This window comes from Macaca mulatta, chromosome 3 (genome assembly GCF_049350105.2).
Source record: "Macaca mulatta isolate MMU2019108-1 chromosome 3, T2T-MMU8v2.0, whole genome shotgun sequence".
NCBI lineage: Eukaryota > Metazoa > Chordata > Mammalia > Primates > Cercopithecidae > Macaca > Macaca mulatta.
Window position 1 is genome coordinate 138679196 of NC_133408.1, and position 17917 is coordinate 138697112.

Below are 17917 nucleotides of genomic sequence, written 5' to 3' on the forward strand. Positions count from 1 at the left end.
CATTATAAATTTTCTTGCTAAATTGTCTTAAGTCATTTAATAGTCTTGCCCTTAGAGAACGGGATTTGTTTCCAGAATAGGAGTTAGACATTGGCCTTCTTTGTTTCTCAAGGACCTGAGAGTTGAATTCCTATGCTCGTGTTCCTATACTATTAATATTTGAGTAACTTGACATTTTTTAATCAAATGAAAGTCACTAAACAATTTGCTTACCTTAAAAACTGACAGTAAAAAAGAACAAAAAGCTTTATGAGATTGTAGTTATAATTTTATTCATCCAGTTGATTATCCCTCTAAAATTACCTCTTGTGATTTGTGTGGTCATCTCCCTTAACCTTGTAATAGTGCTTTATCATTTCCATTCAAGCACAGTGCGCTAAAAAAAAAGCACAGATTGGTTAAGATATTTATATCTATTAAATGACCAGAGACCTGAAGAATTAGAATTCCAAATTTCATAATGTAGTTGTGCAAGTTCACTGTGCTTTTGCTATTTTCAGTCACTGCTGTAGGGCAACAACGAAGTCGGATGTTGTCTTTTAAAGAGTCTACATAAACTTTATAAAGTTTTTCTAGTTGGTAGAAATGCAATTGGAAAGCAAAATGTTTTTGAAATAAAGTTAAAAGGCACAAGTTTATCTCTGCATGAAGTCCTGCAAAAAATCTTCTTCTCAAAATGGTTACCAAAGTGACATTAATCAAAAATTTCTTATTGATATAAAATGAAGCAGAAAGTTCCTAACTTGCTATTAAAATTACTGAGAATTTAATATAGGAAATGAAGCCAATTAGATGTGCAGGCTTATGTAATGTTTGAGACATAACTAATAAGATGGTATGAAGTAGGATTAGAATTAGTCCTCTCTGCCATTCATAAACTTCTTAGTATCTTTTTTCTCTTTCTGCTTGAAAACAGGTACGACAATTGATAGCTGTGTCAATCTGTTGAATAGCAGGAATGTATAATCTACAGTTTTATTGTAACAAAAATGTGAAATAATTATTTACAAAGTTGCCACAATAGCTAGATCTGTGTGTATATAAGCCTCACAAATGTTCTCAGAATTTTAAAGAAGCTAAAATGGTAAAGAAAAAAAAGCCTTCATGCACATTTTTGTTATCTCCCTGTAATCTGTTTCCATGGGCCTAGAACCCCTACTAGGAAGGAGAGCTGAGCAACCAAATACCCGCCACACCAGCTTGCTAACTGGTAGGGGTCCAGTTCATAACCTGGTGAGCACATATTAGACACATTCCATTCTCCATTCGATGCTGGGCCGACTGGTACTGCTTATTACTAAACAGTGAGCTTAGAGTACTTTGAAACGTTCCAGTCCTGCCAAAATGACCACAGTCTGAAGGTAGCCCAGGGAGTAATCCTAGAATAACAGTCAAGGAACACAGCTGCATGGCAGTTCAGTGGGCCAGGCTGATAAATTTCATGCTTTTTAAAATAGATATTTAGCTACTGTTTTATACTCAGGAGTCACATTTGTTACCAATTCAATGCTTACTGCTTCTTACTAGATGAAAAGTAATATGGATCTTGGGACAATAAGCTAAATGTTGAATGTTATGTATATATGTGTGTATAGATTAATACATCTGATTCTGTTAATAGTAAAAATTTAGTTAATTTTAAATACCTTTTCTTTCTTATCATTGTATTCTATTTTTATGGCTGAGTTGCAGTTGAAAAAGTAGCACTTTGTTTACCTTACCAGGAACCTTCTAGCACTAAAGATCAAAATATATACTTTTAGTGATTACATTTTTCAATCACTGATAATATTTTGACAGTTATAATGTGGCTTCCTCGTCATGTCATAATAATAGTTTTTAAAACTATTATGTTCAATCCATTTAGGAAAGTCATAGAAATTTTAATATGCGTTAAGAACTTTTAAGATCATAATCTAATTCCCATACATTATAGATTAGAAGGTTGGAACTCCAGATGTTCAATAGGTTAGCACTAATTCCCAGCCTGTTAGGGATTACCAAAGTTAGAAACCATGTTTTCTGACTCTTACAGTGTTTTTCTTTTAAATGTGTTATAGGTAAACAATTAAGCTATTTTGTTATCTATATACACCTGCCATTTCTGATAGACTCTATATAAAAATTAATATATAGTATAATTAAGTACAGGTAGAGGAACTTTCACTTTTACATAGAATAAAGTTGCTTTGAGGTTTGATTTTTTTAAAAACATAGTAATTATCATTCAGGCAATAATGAGAAAAGATTAAAATTTATAAAATTTATTGATTCACTGAACAGTGCAAACCAATTAACATTTGGTTATAACCAATTATCATAACACTGTAATACCTGTGGTGATCTCCTAATAAACTCATATAGAACTTCAAACTAGCTTTAAAAATTTACATTTCATTAATATTTTCTTTTTCATAGATGAGGAGCTTTTCTCTGGAATGTATATAGATTTCATGGGGACAGATGCTGCTATTTTTCGAAGTTTAACCAAGAGGAATGCGGTCAGAACTGATCAACATAATTCCAAATGGCTAAGTGGTAAGAAAGCATTTGATGTTTTTTTTTTTTTTTAGTATCATGTTAAACTAACTTATTTAATTCCATCCTAACAACTAGGGATAATGGTTAAAAACTAAAATATCAGGCTATGACATGAATAATAGTAATTCTGTACTCTATGATTTAAAATATTTGGGGAAAATAAATAATTGAATAGCTCATAGTCCATATTTTGATTCTTTATTTCTATTAATCATCCTACAATTATAAGAATATGAATAAATAAAAGTGACAGTGATAATTTATATTTCAGTACCCAAGCATCTTCTCCAGTTGTTTAATTGTAACATATTGCAATTAAATATGCTTTTTACTTCATTTAATCTGCTTGTATATTTTAACAATACCAAATCTAAAAATTATCCCAAATGTATGACATTTAGATGCAATGAATAGGGTATAGCTGGGTCCTCCTTTTTTGTTTTAAACTTAGATTCTAAAATTATGAAACTGGTATGTATTTTCTCATAAATGGACTAATATTCAGTAGAAATCATAGGAATGATAACTTTATGATTATGCATATTCAGTTGCCTCCAGCTCTTGGCATCATATGAAATTCACATCAAAAAAGGTGCTCATTTGGTTTTACCGTATTATTCCAATCAATTGCTGTTGTTTAGAGCAATTAAAAAAAAAAAAAAAAAACTAAGATTCTTGTCATTTCACCCTGGAGAAAATTTTTAGCTGACCCTTAATGTGGCAATTCATTTAACATTGCAGAGTTAAGCATGAATCACCACAGTGAAGCATCCTATTTCGCTGATAGGCCAGCACAAGAAAGCATTGATTGTTCATTTACTTCTTCAGATTATTCCTCCAGTACATCTGGAAATAGAATATTCTAAAAGTTGCTCTGTTCTTGAAATAAGGAAACCCTGTATGTCTCCAAATGACTAACGATGCTGTTTTTCCTTGAAAAGTTTCCCCTTCATTTCATATGTTGCATTTTAAGAAAGATCATGTTTTTCAGAGTTTGGACTTCCAACTCCTTATTCTGCTTCAACGAATTTGAGTTTATATGCGCTAGATTGAAAAACACACTTTGAAAAATAAATATTTTTTTCAATAAAACAGCCATCAGGTTCCTTAGGAAATAACTGGTAGAAAAGTTTTTCAATTTTTTGAAACTCACCAGTGCACAAAGAATTTTTGTATTTCCTGCACTTCCAGAATATATTGCAGACAAAAAATAAAGTGATTTATCATACTATAGCTATACTTTGTGGTACCTGACATCAAATATGGTATGGTGAGTGAATGCAATTACTGCTTTTAGAAATGGTATCTGTAAATATTGAATTGTTTTTTCTACCAAAGATGGGGAAGGCATGTGCCTGTGGTCTACTTAGATGACAGAAGATGGATTTTCATCATGAATATATACCTAGTCTTTTGTATTTTTTTCTAGAACCTATGTTTGTAGATGCACATGTCATCCCAGATGGTACTGATCCAAATGATGCTAAGGTATACTTCTTCTTCAAAGAAAAACTGACTGACAATAACAGGAGCACAAAACAGATTCATTCCATGATTGCTCGAATATGTCCTGTAAGTATTAATGCTTGTATATTTTAACAGTACCAAATCTAATTTGAAGAAAGACCAAGAAATTCAAATTGTACTTTATCTCCGTGCTTTTATTATCAACTATTACAAATAAATGAAATATTGAGGGGAACATTTAAGGTAGCATTCATCATTATTGTATTTAATATTCATCATTTTATATTGAATATAGTGTTTATAACCCTAACTCAAATTCTAACCTTCATTAAGTTATATGAGATAAGCATACCCTATTTTAGTAAATATCTTAATTTAAGAAAATATTTTGTTTGTGTTCTTGAACAAATAAACACTTGTGGCAAATTTCTACGTATCCATTTAATGCATTGCTATTCAAAAAAATAGCTAAATTGTATATTACCAAAAGAAACTGATTTTTGTGAATAAAATACAGTAACTATCTCAGTAAAAGATGATTATTAAGGAACCATTTATAAATAGTGAAAAGAACAGCTTTAATAAAATAAAATTCTAATTAAAAACAGTAACCAAAATGTTCTTGTGTAGAAACAATAAGTATACATAGCAACACAAGGAAATTTGTGACGCCCTATTTATCATAGAGTTTTACAGACTTGTCCTGACATATTTATGATTAGCGTCGTTTGTGAAAAAATGTTTCTTAAAGTGCTTAGTGTTTAAAATAGTTTATATATTATAATATTCCACTGATCATGGAGCTCAGCTGTTTCTCAGTCATTTGCAACAAGACAGCAAAGTCAGCAGAAGGGCTAAAAGGCTTTTGGACACAGAAAAAAAATGTCTTCAATAGAGACTATTTGTGAATGATCCAAATGCCATCTCCCCTTACAATGTATAATAAGGCATCAGATTAGAAATACTGAAAATTATGTGATAATTTGGATAAATGAAGGAGTGAATACAAAACTGTTGGGGACCATTTGGTGTAAATATATAAGCACTCTCCTGACCACAATCTGCAGGACTCACCGTATATAATAATTTATGTTCAAATTGAAGACAATTAGTTTTATCAAGGAAAGGTAGATTAAATGATCTGTTTTCCATGACATTTTATAAATACTTCCATTATACATTGTTAAAATTAGAAATAATTATGTCATACATTTATCAAATACATGTATTTTCAGCTGATATCATGCTGTAAGAGAATAATAGTATAACTATTGTATAAAATGCTATAAGTGATAAATATTCCTCTTTGACTATCGATGTGCAGAAGTGGTTAACATATCCATTCTTCAGATTTTCATCCTCCAAGCAACTAGAGTTCAAGTTGAATTTTTAATGTGCTTCAGTATTTACTTAAGCAATCTGAATTATGTTTACAAAATGGTTTTAGAATGACACTGGTGGACTGCGTAGTCTTGTCAACAAGTGGACCACTTTCTTAAAGGCGAGGCTGGTGTGCTCGGTAACAGATGAAGACGGCCCAGAAACGCACTTTGATGAATTAGGTACATACATATGAGATTGAAAAATGTTTCTGAAAGAAGGCTTTATATATTTAAATAAGGTCTCAGAAGAGGATGTATTTTCCGTATTTTCAGCATAAATAGTATGCTAATTTAAAATAATTAAATAATTAAATTTCATAAATTTTCATAAATTTTCTTAAGTATTTTTTAATCTATTATGCCCATGAGTCACTGCTGAAACATTTAACTCATTGAATTCACCATAATATACGAACGAATGTGTGTGTTTGGAGTGTAACTTGTATAATTTGTATATAGGTAATGATATGTTTATGTTTTTATATTTATTTCATGTATATTAGAATATCTAATATTCTCATTTTGTGTGAAAATACAGCTATATATTTTTACTATTGTAGCTAATGGACAGAATAGAGTTTGGATGGAAAAAAGTGTCAGAGTAGAAATTTGGAGACTCGTGTTCCCTTCTTAGTTCTGCTTGGTGACTCTGAGATTAAGTATTCTCAGTGTGACATGAGGCTTATACTTTCCAGGTCAAATAAGGACTGACAGTCTGATTACATCTGCCAAGGAACAGTTTTTTATTTTTTTAATCTGAATATCCCAGGGCATATCATATTTACTAAATGCCATTTATAAATGACTTTTCTTTCACTGTAATTCATTAAAATGTAAAATAATGGTCATTCTCAGATTTTGAGACAGGTGATAATATAAGCTATAAATCTGTGTTACCATATGGAAAAAATTTACTGATTCTAATAGTTTTATAAATATGAACTATATCGTTCTTCTGCTCAAAAACCATTATGTTGATTATGGAACAAAAGTTTCCGGATAAGCTTTTCTAGAGAAAAGTTCTAAGTATTATTTTGTGAAAAGGCCTACTTGCTCATTCTATCCCTCCAAATGTTTGGGAATATTTTTATGTTTCAGTCTTTCTTTTTTTTTAGGGAGAGCTAGATATTGTCAGCCCTTATTCACATATGGAAGGACTAGTGGTTGTTAATTTCTTGTTTGAGTGGTTATAAATTTATTGCTTATGAGGTCATTTAAATTCATTGTTAATTTAAAATAAATACATATTTCTTTGTGTTTCTCAGCAATAATTATGTTAGCAAGATTGTCACTACATCTAGGCCTTTCATATAATCATGGCAATTGATTATTAATTGGAGTTTTCTATCGGAAATCTACTTTCATATTCTGTTATTTATCACTTCACTATGCATACTTTTGTCTTTTGTCTTTGCCTTAGTATACTTTAAACATCTTTTTGTTAGAGGAGCTATCATTAAATAAAAGTATCACTAGCAATTTTGACCATTGCCACAGAAAGTTCTATTTGATGGTATGATAAGTTACTGTGAAAAAGTTTTATTCCATCTTCCAACTCCTAAGATTAGATCAAAAAGAAATTGAGATTTGTAATTTTTTAAAATTAAAACAGTAATATATTAACATTAAAGGATATTTAGAAAGAAGCACCAGAAAATTCCTATAGCTTTGCCTCCTGGAACACTCACTGTTAATCTTTTTCTTATATTCTGATGGATGTTTTTGAGGTTAATATGGTTTTAGTCCATATAATATGCCATTGTACTTTTTCCCCATAATATTATTTTACTAGCATGGTTTTCACAAGGATACAAAATTTTTATAAATTCTATTAGTATCTGTATTAATTTAACTTAATTTAGTGTTTCTATCATTACTTGTTTCCAGATTACCATGATGGTACAGGAATATCTTTTTACAGAATACTTTTCATAGTTGAAATTATTTTCTTAGGGTAAATTTTTCAAAACAAAAGTTACTCTTTAGAAACTTAAAGAATATTTTTCTTTTTATAGAGGACGTGTTTCTGCTGGAAACTGATAACCCGAGGACAACACTAGTGTATGGCATTTTTACAACATCAAGGTAATTATTCAACAGTTACATTTTACGAGTTAAACAATAAGCTTCATGGAGTAACAGTAATTATTATAAAAGCATTCTTCTCTTCAACTTTTAATTTTACATGTCATTTGGGATGTAACCCTTCCATTTTATTTACTTTTGCCTGATTATCAAAATATATTGGAGCTAAACTAATGCTTTCCAAATGCTTTTGTAGAGAGTATTTGTAGCGATTGCATGATATTTTTATCAAACAAATGAAGATATGAATTATCATGTAGGAAAAAATAAATGATTTTTTTCAATAAAATAATTTGAGGACTCATGAGCAAATAAAACTTTTGGCATTTTTTTGGTTGCTGTTATCACAGGTAATAAATGTTTATCACCTGGATTGTAGTGATAGTAACACAAGTGTATACATATGTTCAAACTTACCACATTGTATACATTAATTATGTACTGTATTGTTTTTGTATACCAGTTATACCTTAGGAAAGCTGGAAACAATTGGGCATTTCTATAAAAATACTTTCTACTTCTGAAGTAAAGTGATGACTATTTAGAACCTGACAAAACATTGAACCAATTTTCTTTTTCTTTTTTCTTTTTTTTTTTTTTTTTGTTTAAGACAGAGTCTCACTCTGTTGCCCAGGCTGGGGTGCAGTGGCGCGATCTCGGTTCACTGCAAGCTCCGCCTCCCGGGCTCACGCCATTCTCCTGCCTCAGCCTCCCGAGAGTAGCTGGGACTACAGGCGCCCCCCACCACGCCCAGCTAATTTTTTATATTTTTAGTAGAGTCAGGGTTTCACTGTGTTAGCCAGGATGGCCGTGATCTCCTGACCTCGTGATCCACCCGCCCCGGCCTCCCAAAGTGTTGGGATTACAGACGTGAGCCACCGCCCCTGGCCTTTTTTTTTTTTTTTTTAAGATGGAGTCTTGCTCTGCTGCCCATGCTGGAGTGCAAGGGTGTGATCTCAGCTCACTGCGACCTCCACCTCCCAGGTTCAAACAATTCTTCTGCCTCATCCTCCTGAGTAGCTGGGATTACAGGCATGTGCCACCACACCCAGCTAATTTTTGTATTTTTTTTTTTTTTTTTTTAGTAGAAACAGGGTTTCACCATGTTGGTCAGGCTGGTCTCAAACTCCTGACCTTGTGATCCGCCCAACTTGTGCCTCCCAAAGTGCTGAGATTACAGGCGTGAGCCACCGTGCCCGGCCAATTTTCTTATTCCATATGCGATTATTTTATGTATTTGAAAATTAGTTTAATGTTTTCTCACTTCTCTGGGATGCCCAAACTGAAGTATATATTTCAAGATAAAAAATAATATTTTCATATTTTCCTGCTCATATTTTTCTTTATTAATTTTATACTAGGCATATTCCTTAGAGTTGAGCTGTAACTCAGCCAGTGTGGAAGATAATGGGTCTCTTTGATTAGACAATCAACTACAAAACAAAACTCTAAAGATTTTCGCTGTTTTTTTCTTTAATGGGAAAAACACAGTATAATTGTAAACTGCAATGAGCTATTAAAAGTAAAAGAAATGTACAAGGAAATTGTTTTTAAATATTTGCGGTTGCCCCACAAGATGTCTAAAAAGATGTCTTTAAGGATGTGTTTAACTCCTGTTCTAAATAGTCTTGATTTAACTCACGAAAGAATTGAACAAAGAGACCGGGCGCGGTGGCTCACGCCTGTAATCCCAGCACTTTGGGAGACCGAGGCGGGCGGATCATAAGGTCAGGAGATTGAGACCATCCTGGCGAACACGGTGAAACCCCGTTTCTACTAAAAATACAAAAAATTAGCCGGGCGTGATGGCGGACTACAGGGTCCCAGCTATGCGAGAGGCTGAGGCAGGAGAATGGTGTGAACCCGGGAGGCGGAGGTTGCAGTGAGCCGAGATTGCGCCACTGCACTCCAGCCTGGGCTTTGTCTCAAAAAAAAAAAAAAAAAAAAAAAAAAAGAATTGAACAAAGAAAAAAAATCAAATTCTTAAGAAAATGTTTTCAATAAAATTGTTTTTCTAGTTTTTTTTTCCAATACCCGTAACTTTAATATCAAAAAAATTCAAAATCATCATTCTGCCTGTTAATGTTAACGATTAACAATGTATCTTATTTGTTTTTATGGGAATGCACCTTTTTTCATTAGACATCTAATTTGAAATAAATGAGTGAGTCAGAGAAATATTGGTTTCAGCCAACCTGCCATAGGACAATGGAAATATTTCTTACTAAAGAGTCAAACAAATTTTATGAGGTGTCATTGACTAAAGATGGTTTGGTGAATATTTTGGGGCTCCTATTTTTTGTTCTGTGACCAACAGGGGAAGTACATAAACCGTGACGACATAGACTTCTCCAACTAGTATTCAAGATACCATGTGAGAACACTCTCATTAAAATAATCATAATACAGAAAGATATGGTGTTAAATTATTAATGAGATTCATTTCTTTGAGTTAAATGCTGATAGGTTATATGATAGTGATTTGGAATTCAAATTCATATTTTTAAATAAAATCATCAGTATACTTTCTTGCTGCTAAGATAAACTAGAAACTTTTTTGAGTTGTCCTATATTTTGGAAACATTGAAAAGGATTTTACTATAACTTATTGTCTATCTCCGTGGATGAATTGAATATTGTAATGCTTTATGTATCAATACCTTTTTTCAAAGTTTTTCAACTTTTCACATGTGTTCGATAACATTTAACTTTTCTATGGTGAATTATGTTAACGTTTTATCATAAATTTTACCATAAATTTTTTAATTGTACTTTAATCTTAAAAATTCGAAAATGCCTTTTTCTGTTTTCTTTTTTAGCTCAGTTTTCAAAGGATCAGCAGTGTGTGTGTATCATTTATCTGATATACAGACTGTGTTTAATGGGCCTTTTGCCCACAAAGAAGGGCCCAATCACCAGCTGATTTCCTATCAGGGCAGAATTCCATATCCTCGCCCTGGAACTGTGAGTATCCAGGAAAAATTCTTTGTTATGATGCTTTATAAAAATTCATTTAACAGCTGGGTGCGGTGGCTCAAGCCTGTAATCCCAGCACTTTGGAAGGCGGAGGTGGGCGGATCACGAGGTCAGGAGATCAAGACCATCCTGGCTAACACGGTGAAACCCCGTCTCTACTAAAAATACAAAAAAATTAGCCAGGCGTGGTGGTGGGTGCCTGTAGTCCCGCTACTCGGGAGGCTGAGGCAGGAGAATGGCGTGAACCCGGCAGGCGGAGCTTGCAGTGAGCCAAGATCGTGCCACTGCCCTCCAGCCTGGGCAACAAACAGAGCAAGACTCTGTCTCAAAATAATAATAATAATAATAATAAATTCATTTAACAAGTAATGAATATCTGTGGGGTTTTGGGGTTTTTTTTTGAGACGGAGTCTCGCTGTGTTGCCCAGGGTGGAATGTAGTGGCACAATCTCAGCTCACCTCACCCTCCGCCTCCAGGATTCAAGCATTTCTCCTGCTTCAGCCTCCTAAGTAGCTGGGATTACAAGCAGGCACCACCACGCCCGGCTAATTTTTGTATTTTTAGTAGAGATGGGGTTTCACCATGTTGGTCAGGCTGATCTCGAACTCCTGACCTCATGATCCGCCCGCCTTGGCCTCCCAAAGTGCTGGGATTACAGGCATGAGCCACCGCAGCCTGAATATCTGTTTTAATTAAGGAATAACCATGTGAGAAATAATTTAGAGATACTTCATATAGAGATAGTGCCATTTCTAGGCATCTATTTAGATAGAAATTATGTTACATACATCTCAAAGGAAGAAAATTTATGTGTTAGCAAATAATTACCACAGATGAGATGTAATTATTCAAAAAAAATATTTATAAAGTAACACAAATTAGAACGATTTAACTATAGGCAGCTTTCTAATTAGGAATGGTCTGAAATAGAAGTACTGTTATTAAAGCAGGTAGATATATCCGTATCATGCAATATTAGTAGTATTAGGGATACACTGAAAATTCAGTTTTCCAGCTGAAGATACAGAGAGTGCACTTGAATATTAGAACCAGAATTTTTCTAAGGGTCCATTGATAAGTCCTACTCTTTCTTTTTCATTTGGCCTATAATAATGCTGCCTTCTAGAATGTTGATTAGTTTTTGTTTCTAAAATGTCAGACAGTACACCGAGAGATGTTATACAATTGAACATTAATAGAAATGTAATCTTATATCTCTGTATTTCATAAAATAGGGTTATAATTATAGAATGGATAAATATGAACAATGAATTTATTTTAAAAATCAAAAGATAGATACTAACAGTTAGGTTAACAAGGTGTTCCTTTTTCTTGAATTTGAAATTATCTTTGCTAATATTCTTCCAAATAATTATCCCATATAATTTTTACTAATTGTTGATTCATTTTATCTTTGTTATTAGAGTTTATTTGCAATATTGTTTACTCCTTTATTTTCTTATCTTAAATTATACTATTGTTCATTTTTTGAAAATTGAAAATATAGTTTGCTAAGCCTTTAAAGAGCACATTTTATTCCAAAATTTTTAAAGCTTAAGTTTCATTCCTAGCTAGGAAGCTCAAAGTTTAATCATTTATGTGTATTTTGTGTGGAACAATTGATCTTTAATTAACTTTGGAAAAATTATGGGAATTGCTACTTATTCATAAAAAGATTAAACTTTTAGGTCATGAAAAAAAAAAAAATAAGTGACAACAAAGTCCTGTCACAGAATTTATATTATCCTTTAAGATGATCTCTCTTTGATGTTCACAGCTTGAAAGAAGATGGACAAAACATTAATTTTGTATAAAACAGGGAAAAGCATCAGCGGATACAGCCATTTTAAGATTGGGGAGTGCTGGATAAGAAGCAGAAATTATTTAAGAGGAAAGGAAGGGGAGGCTGAACAACTTTGAAATTCCATTATATATCAAAGGCTGTTACTATTTTACTCAACATATTTTGTGCATTTTCAGAGAAAAATATACTTTTGAGAGTGACCTGCTATTTGAAATTGACCTAGTCATAGACTCATCTTAATATGGAAAACTAAGAGGTGGTTGTGTTTACATGTGCTTTCATCAGTGATTCTTTTGAACAACATATAAATGGGGTTACTACAGGAGCAGTTGATTTGCAAACTCAACAAAATTCTGTTCCCCCCCAAAAAAAACTTAAGGGAAACCCTTCAAATATAAAGATATTACCAAGATAAAAGAGAGCCATGCTGCTCGAATCAGGGTTTGAGGCCTCAGAGCCTCATGCAGTCTGTGCTGGAGCCAGCATGTACCTAGCTTACATGAGCAGATAATGTGCACCTCTTCTCAATTAAGAACATTAGAGTGGTAACTTGAAATCAGCCATCGTGAAACTATTTACACCATGGAAACTGACAAATGCTACAAATTAGGGATTTTTTTTTTCCTCAAGAAAAGTGACCTCTGATATTACCTCTCATCATGCTCTTCACCCAGGTGACAACTTGAAAGGCACCTTAACAGGTGTGTAGAACTCAGAGAATCACTGTGAGAAAACCACTCATGTCAGGCAGCAATTGTTCTACATAAAATGTAGGAATACTAAACCCTTTTTAGTAAAACAGAATAAACCAATGCTAAATTAGAAAATTCTGCTAACAGTCCCACTTTTCACTGTTTTTTTAGCTCTGAAGAATGACCATTTGTTTCCTGTTCCAAAGCAGTGTAGAGTAAGCCAGGGTTAGCACCACACATCTGCAGCAGACTCCGTGAAAAAAGGGAGTAGTCAGGGTTTGAGAAATATTTCTATAATGTGGTTTCTTACATCTGGTGTTGAGACCAGAGCAGCTCCTTTAAATCAAAAAATTGTCAGATGAGTGATCCTTAGAGAATAAAAGAGGCAGGGTAGAGGAGTGACCTCTGGAACTCCTCGTGGAAAAGCGTACCTCCCTGAAGATTCTATCCCTCCACCCTTCAACCAGCAAAACATCATGAAGTCAGCTCTCTGACTCAGAGTGGCAGTGTCTGTCTCTTCCTGCACTTCCAGGGTTTAATATCGTCTCATGTAGCCAAACCATCTGCAGCCAAGTAATCCAAAGTATTCTCTCTTCTCTAAGGTTAAGAATGTTGCTTCTGAAGTCCTCCCAATGAAGGATCAACTGTGATTGTCCTACTTTATTTCCCCATACAGTAGTATGGTTGCCCAGTCAACCCCATAAATATATGGCTGTGTTCTTAAAGAAATGAGACTGGCAGAAATCTCATACCCTCGTTCTAATGTTCCCTGTAGGTACTTCTTTTAAAGCACGGTTGATAGCTCAGTTAGCAAACGACCCCATCAGCAAGCCCAAGTCAGTAGGAAGAAGTCTGCCAATTGTGTCATAATATTTTTCCATAAGTAATTCAAGTTTGTGGAAGAAACAAGACACTTTTGGTATGTTGCAAAGGGCAGCCAAAGAATGAAAATTCTGTGGCCAAGCAAGCATATTACATTATTCTGCTGCAACGTGTATAAAGCTTTTGCAGGAGATTGTTTGTATATGTTGTATATCCTGTTAAGGCAGAACTTAATGAAAGTGTTCAACTTGAACATCTCCTTATAACAGAGTCATGTGCTTCCATCATCATGCTTTGGACAGGTCGGGTACATGCAAAGGATCACAGAAAATTGATGATCCACATAGTCAGTAGTGGCAAGGATACGAGAAGTTCATTGCTGGCAGTTTTGTTGATTACATACGTCTTCTGGTTGTGCTTACATTAGAGTATTTCTGTTTCTCTTAGATGTTTGAAAACAGGAACGTTTCTAGGAAAATTGAATGCATAAGACATGCAGACATGAAAAATTAATTACATGTCATCTCACATCGTAAAAAAAATAAATATCAAAGTTTAGAGGAGAGAGAGATTGTAGTAAAACAGCCTGATTTGAAAAGGGATAAAAAAAAATGTAAGATTGAACTTGCCCTAAAGAGTGATTGGATGTGAATAAATTGGGTAAGAAAGGAAGGGGTTTTCAGATGCAGGGTACAGCATACACTACAAGACACAGATGGAAATGAATAAGTGAGTTTTCAAAGCTCTGTGTGGGTTAGTAGGACTGGAACGGTGGGCTTTTATATGTAGGGGAGGGCAAATATAAGGAAGATGAGGGTCAGCTAATACACAAGTACAAGTCTTCAACTATGTAATTTTTTGGGCTTCAAACAAAGGGCTTGGATTACCAAGGTTGAAACATAAAATATGAGTTTTTCTCAGTATACAAATTTCATAGACCAGTACTAGAAATAAACCTAGATTCTAGAGTGCCACTAAGACCCTTTATATATCTATATACCACTCATCCCCCACGTGTTAAGATCCCCTCGACCATGGTAGTCACTCTTTCTCTGCCTGGTTTTGCATTATTTTCTGCAATCTGTCTTCAGCCTCACCTCCTACCTCTTTCCTTCACTTTGGGCTCCATGATCCAGCAATGCCCTAGGAATTACAGTTCTCTAAATACTCTAAATTTTGTTTTCTCATCTCTAAACATCTTCACTGACCTTGGCAGCTGTAAGTTCTCCACTATTACAAACTCAGTTTAAAAATATTGGCTCTTGACTATGTAGGGAAATTGATCCTAAACCAAAATTGATTATTTATCTTACATTTGTCTCAAGTTATTACTTTTTGTCATAATATTGTTATTTTGCTTTGAATATGTCTTTCTTACTTGAATACTTGTGTCTAGAAGATAATAGTAATTTTATATTATTATATCCCCTACTGGGCACATCAGAGTGCTTTTTGGATAAAGTATGTCCAAATAATGGATACGTATATTAATATATAAGTATATTCTGAAAACTGGCCTAATGGATGTGAAGATTAAGAGAACATTTAGAAATTCCAGAGGGCAACAGATATTTATGAATACCTGAGTATAGGAAAGAAGTTTGGTAAGGACAATTGCTGTTACTTTCCTAACATGGCATTCTTATTGTTCGTAGCATTTTATCTCACACTTTAGTAATCAGAGCCCTTGAACTGTCTTTACTCAAAAAAGGAGGGGTTATCACTGCTTGATAAACAAATAGCTAGGAGAACTGAGGAAAAACACTTAAAGGAGAAGTTTACTTACTTAAAATTACTTAATGACTATTTGCAGAGTAAAATTAATGTTCTAAAGAATGAAACACCAGCCAAATTAGTGGACAGATACTTTACGATAGCACATAGATGTTATGTTATCTTGAAGTTTCAATAAACATGCTTTATTATATTGCAAGGTGAGAGAAAAGTTAATCACTTCTGATTTATTCTTGGCAGTATGACACTGAGCAAACTCAGTACTGCAGATAGAGTCTACAAAGGGCAATCAATTTTTGTTTGTGTTACATTATTAGCACTCATTGTCTTATCAGCAGAGTTGATTCCATGAATCAATAGAAGAATTAATTATTATGAAAAAATTATTTGGTAAGTTTGAACATGTACTAGGAGACACTTATTTCTAGGTGATAAATTCATGCGAGGATTAAAAAAAGTCTTGTGGGGAATATTTTAATGAATGCAAAGTAACGTCTTTGATTCGATTTGCTTAGATTACCTCTTTAATAACTATGGTTTTGAACAACCTTGACATACTTGTTAACCTGGATTTCAGTTACCTTTAAGGAAAAGCCAGAGACTAGGCACTGATAACTTAATAAGCTTATCTCACATCAAACTGTACTAACTAGAAATTATGTAAATTGTTTAGTAATGTATGCTAACTTTGATTTTTCCAGAACTTAGAAACGGGAATGCTTGCAAATACTTAAGGAGACATATCAGTTTAGCAAGCCATAATTAGTGGTGTTTTATGAAGATCTGGAACTATTTAAATTACCCATGCATTGCTCTTTCCATGTTTTCATGCAGTGAGCAATGTAGTTCCCTTTTTCCACTTTGTGTGAAGATTGAGGCTAGAAAACACCCATAATTCTGTATTTTGCAGAAGTATGGAACACATTCATCAGCTTAGAACAGCCTCAAATTAAAACTTTTGTCCTCATTTTGGTCTTCATTGTGAGCAGTTTATAAACGTGTATTTAAATATAATACGTTTTAAAAAATAAAAGCGTGAACTCCAGATGAAAGTCTAGTTAATGGAATAAAGAATGAGAGGTTTCGTTTTATTACTTGTCTCATTACTGCTACTCTTTTAAGTCATTTAATTGCTCCTTGTGCCTTTCTACAAAAAGAGAACTATATTTATCAGATCTGTAAAAAGTTCTAGTCTAGTAATGTTAACTGGTCAAAGTTAGTCTAAATATTGCACTCATGATGATGCAATCTAAATGAGTGAGATGATATTAGTAATCGGCTGAGATCTAGCTGCACATGGAGGTCTGCTTGGCAGCATTGGCCCGAAGGCACTAATACTGTTGGACAGCTGTTGCAAGGATTTAACCTGGAGATTGTCATATTTTGTTTGGCCCCCCACGTTGCTGTTCTTTTTTACTGAATCAACATTAAACACTTGGCAGATTTTACATAAAACTCCACATTCTGTCTTCTGCTGAGGTCTGGAAGCACGAGGATTTTATTCCTGCTTAGAAGCAGTCAGCTGGATAAGTGTTCATTACCATCTTTGGATAACACATAACTCCCCAGTTTGTCACAGTCCCCATTGCATCCTGCTATTTATGTCTGATGCTGTGCCTGTTGCTATTGAACAGGCAGCTTGCTTTGTTACTTTCCTTTTACCACATACCTCTCTAAAGAAGATAAATGAAAAATAACACAATAGTGCTGTGTGTTTCAAGAAAACTATAACATAGTGTTTTTGTTTCTGCAAGTAGAGATATCAACAGGAATTTAATATTGACAGGTATTTAATAACATTAGTAATAATGTTGTATGTGTTAAAATATTATACCCAATGGTTTTTCTCATATAGCTTAACACTCAGATCCAATTAGTGAGTGAGTTTGAGTTCTGGCCTCAGCAGTTCCCAGCCTACCCTTAAGTTTGGCCTTAGGTACCCTACGAATGGAATCTTCTCCTCAGAGGCCCTTGTCAGGTTCTCTTTCCAGAACTGCTGACGCTGTTCAGCAGTCCTTTCTCCAGATCTCATTCTTGTTTTCTGCCTGCCCCTTTGGACTTAATGCTCTGAAACTTTTCCCTCCTGGCCAGAATTGAGGCCCCTGTTTCATACAGACCCTGCACCAAAATTGCAGGCCAGATACAATGAATGATATAATGCATTCATTCAGCTACTCTGGTGATTATCTACTAACCAGCTCTGTTATAAGTCTGATGGCAAAACAATAACAAAATAGACCCAGTTACAGTCAGCACAAGCTTGCAATAAAGACGCAAGCAACTGATATATAGTATACTGTTAGTTAAAATAGGGCTGTGAAGAAAAATGGCAGGCCAAGGAGACAAAGTAGAGATGGAGAAGGGGAGATACTTTTATATGTCATCACTTTCAAGAAGCAACTTTTGAACTGAG

General features: G+C 33.9%; 1 protein-coding gene across 1 annotated transcript in view; it reads left to right on the forward strand.

The window, feature by feature from the left end:
- The window catches only part of SEMA3C (semaphorin 3C), a 178071-nt gene that overhangs the window by 113712 nt on the left and 46442 nt on the right, over nucleotides 1–17917 (forward strand). Inside the window, 5 exon segments of the mRNA NM_001260533.1 lie at nucleotides 2419–2538; nucleotides 3971–4113; nucleotides 5456–5570; nucleotides 7406–7475; nucleotides 10295–10439. Coding sequence (NP_001247462.1) covers nucleotides 2419–2538; nucleotides 3971–4113; nucleotides 5456–5570; nucleotides 7406–7475; nucleotides 10295–10439 — 593 coding nt within the window.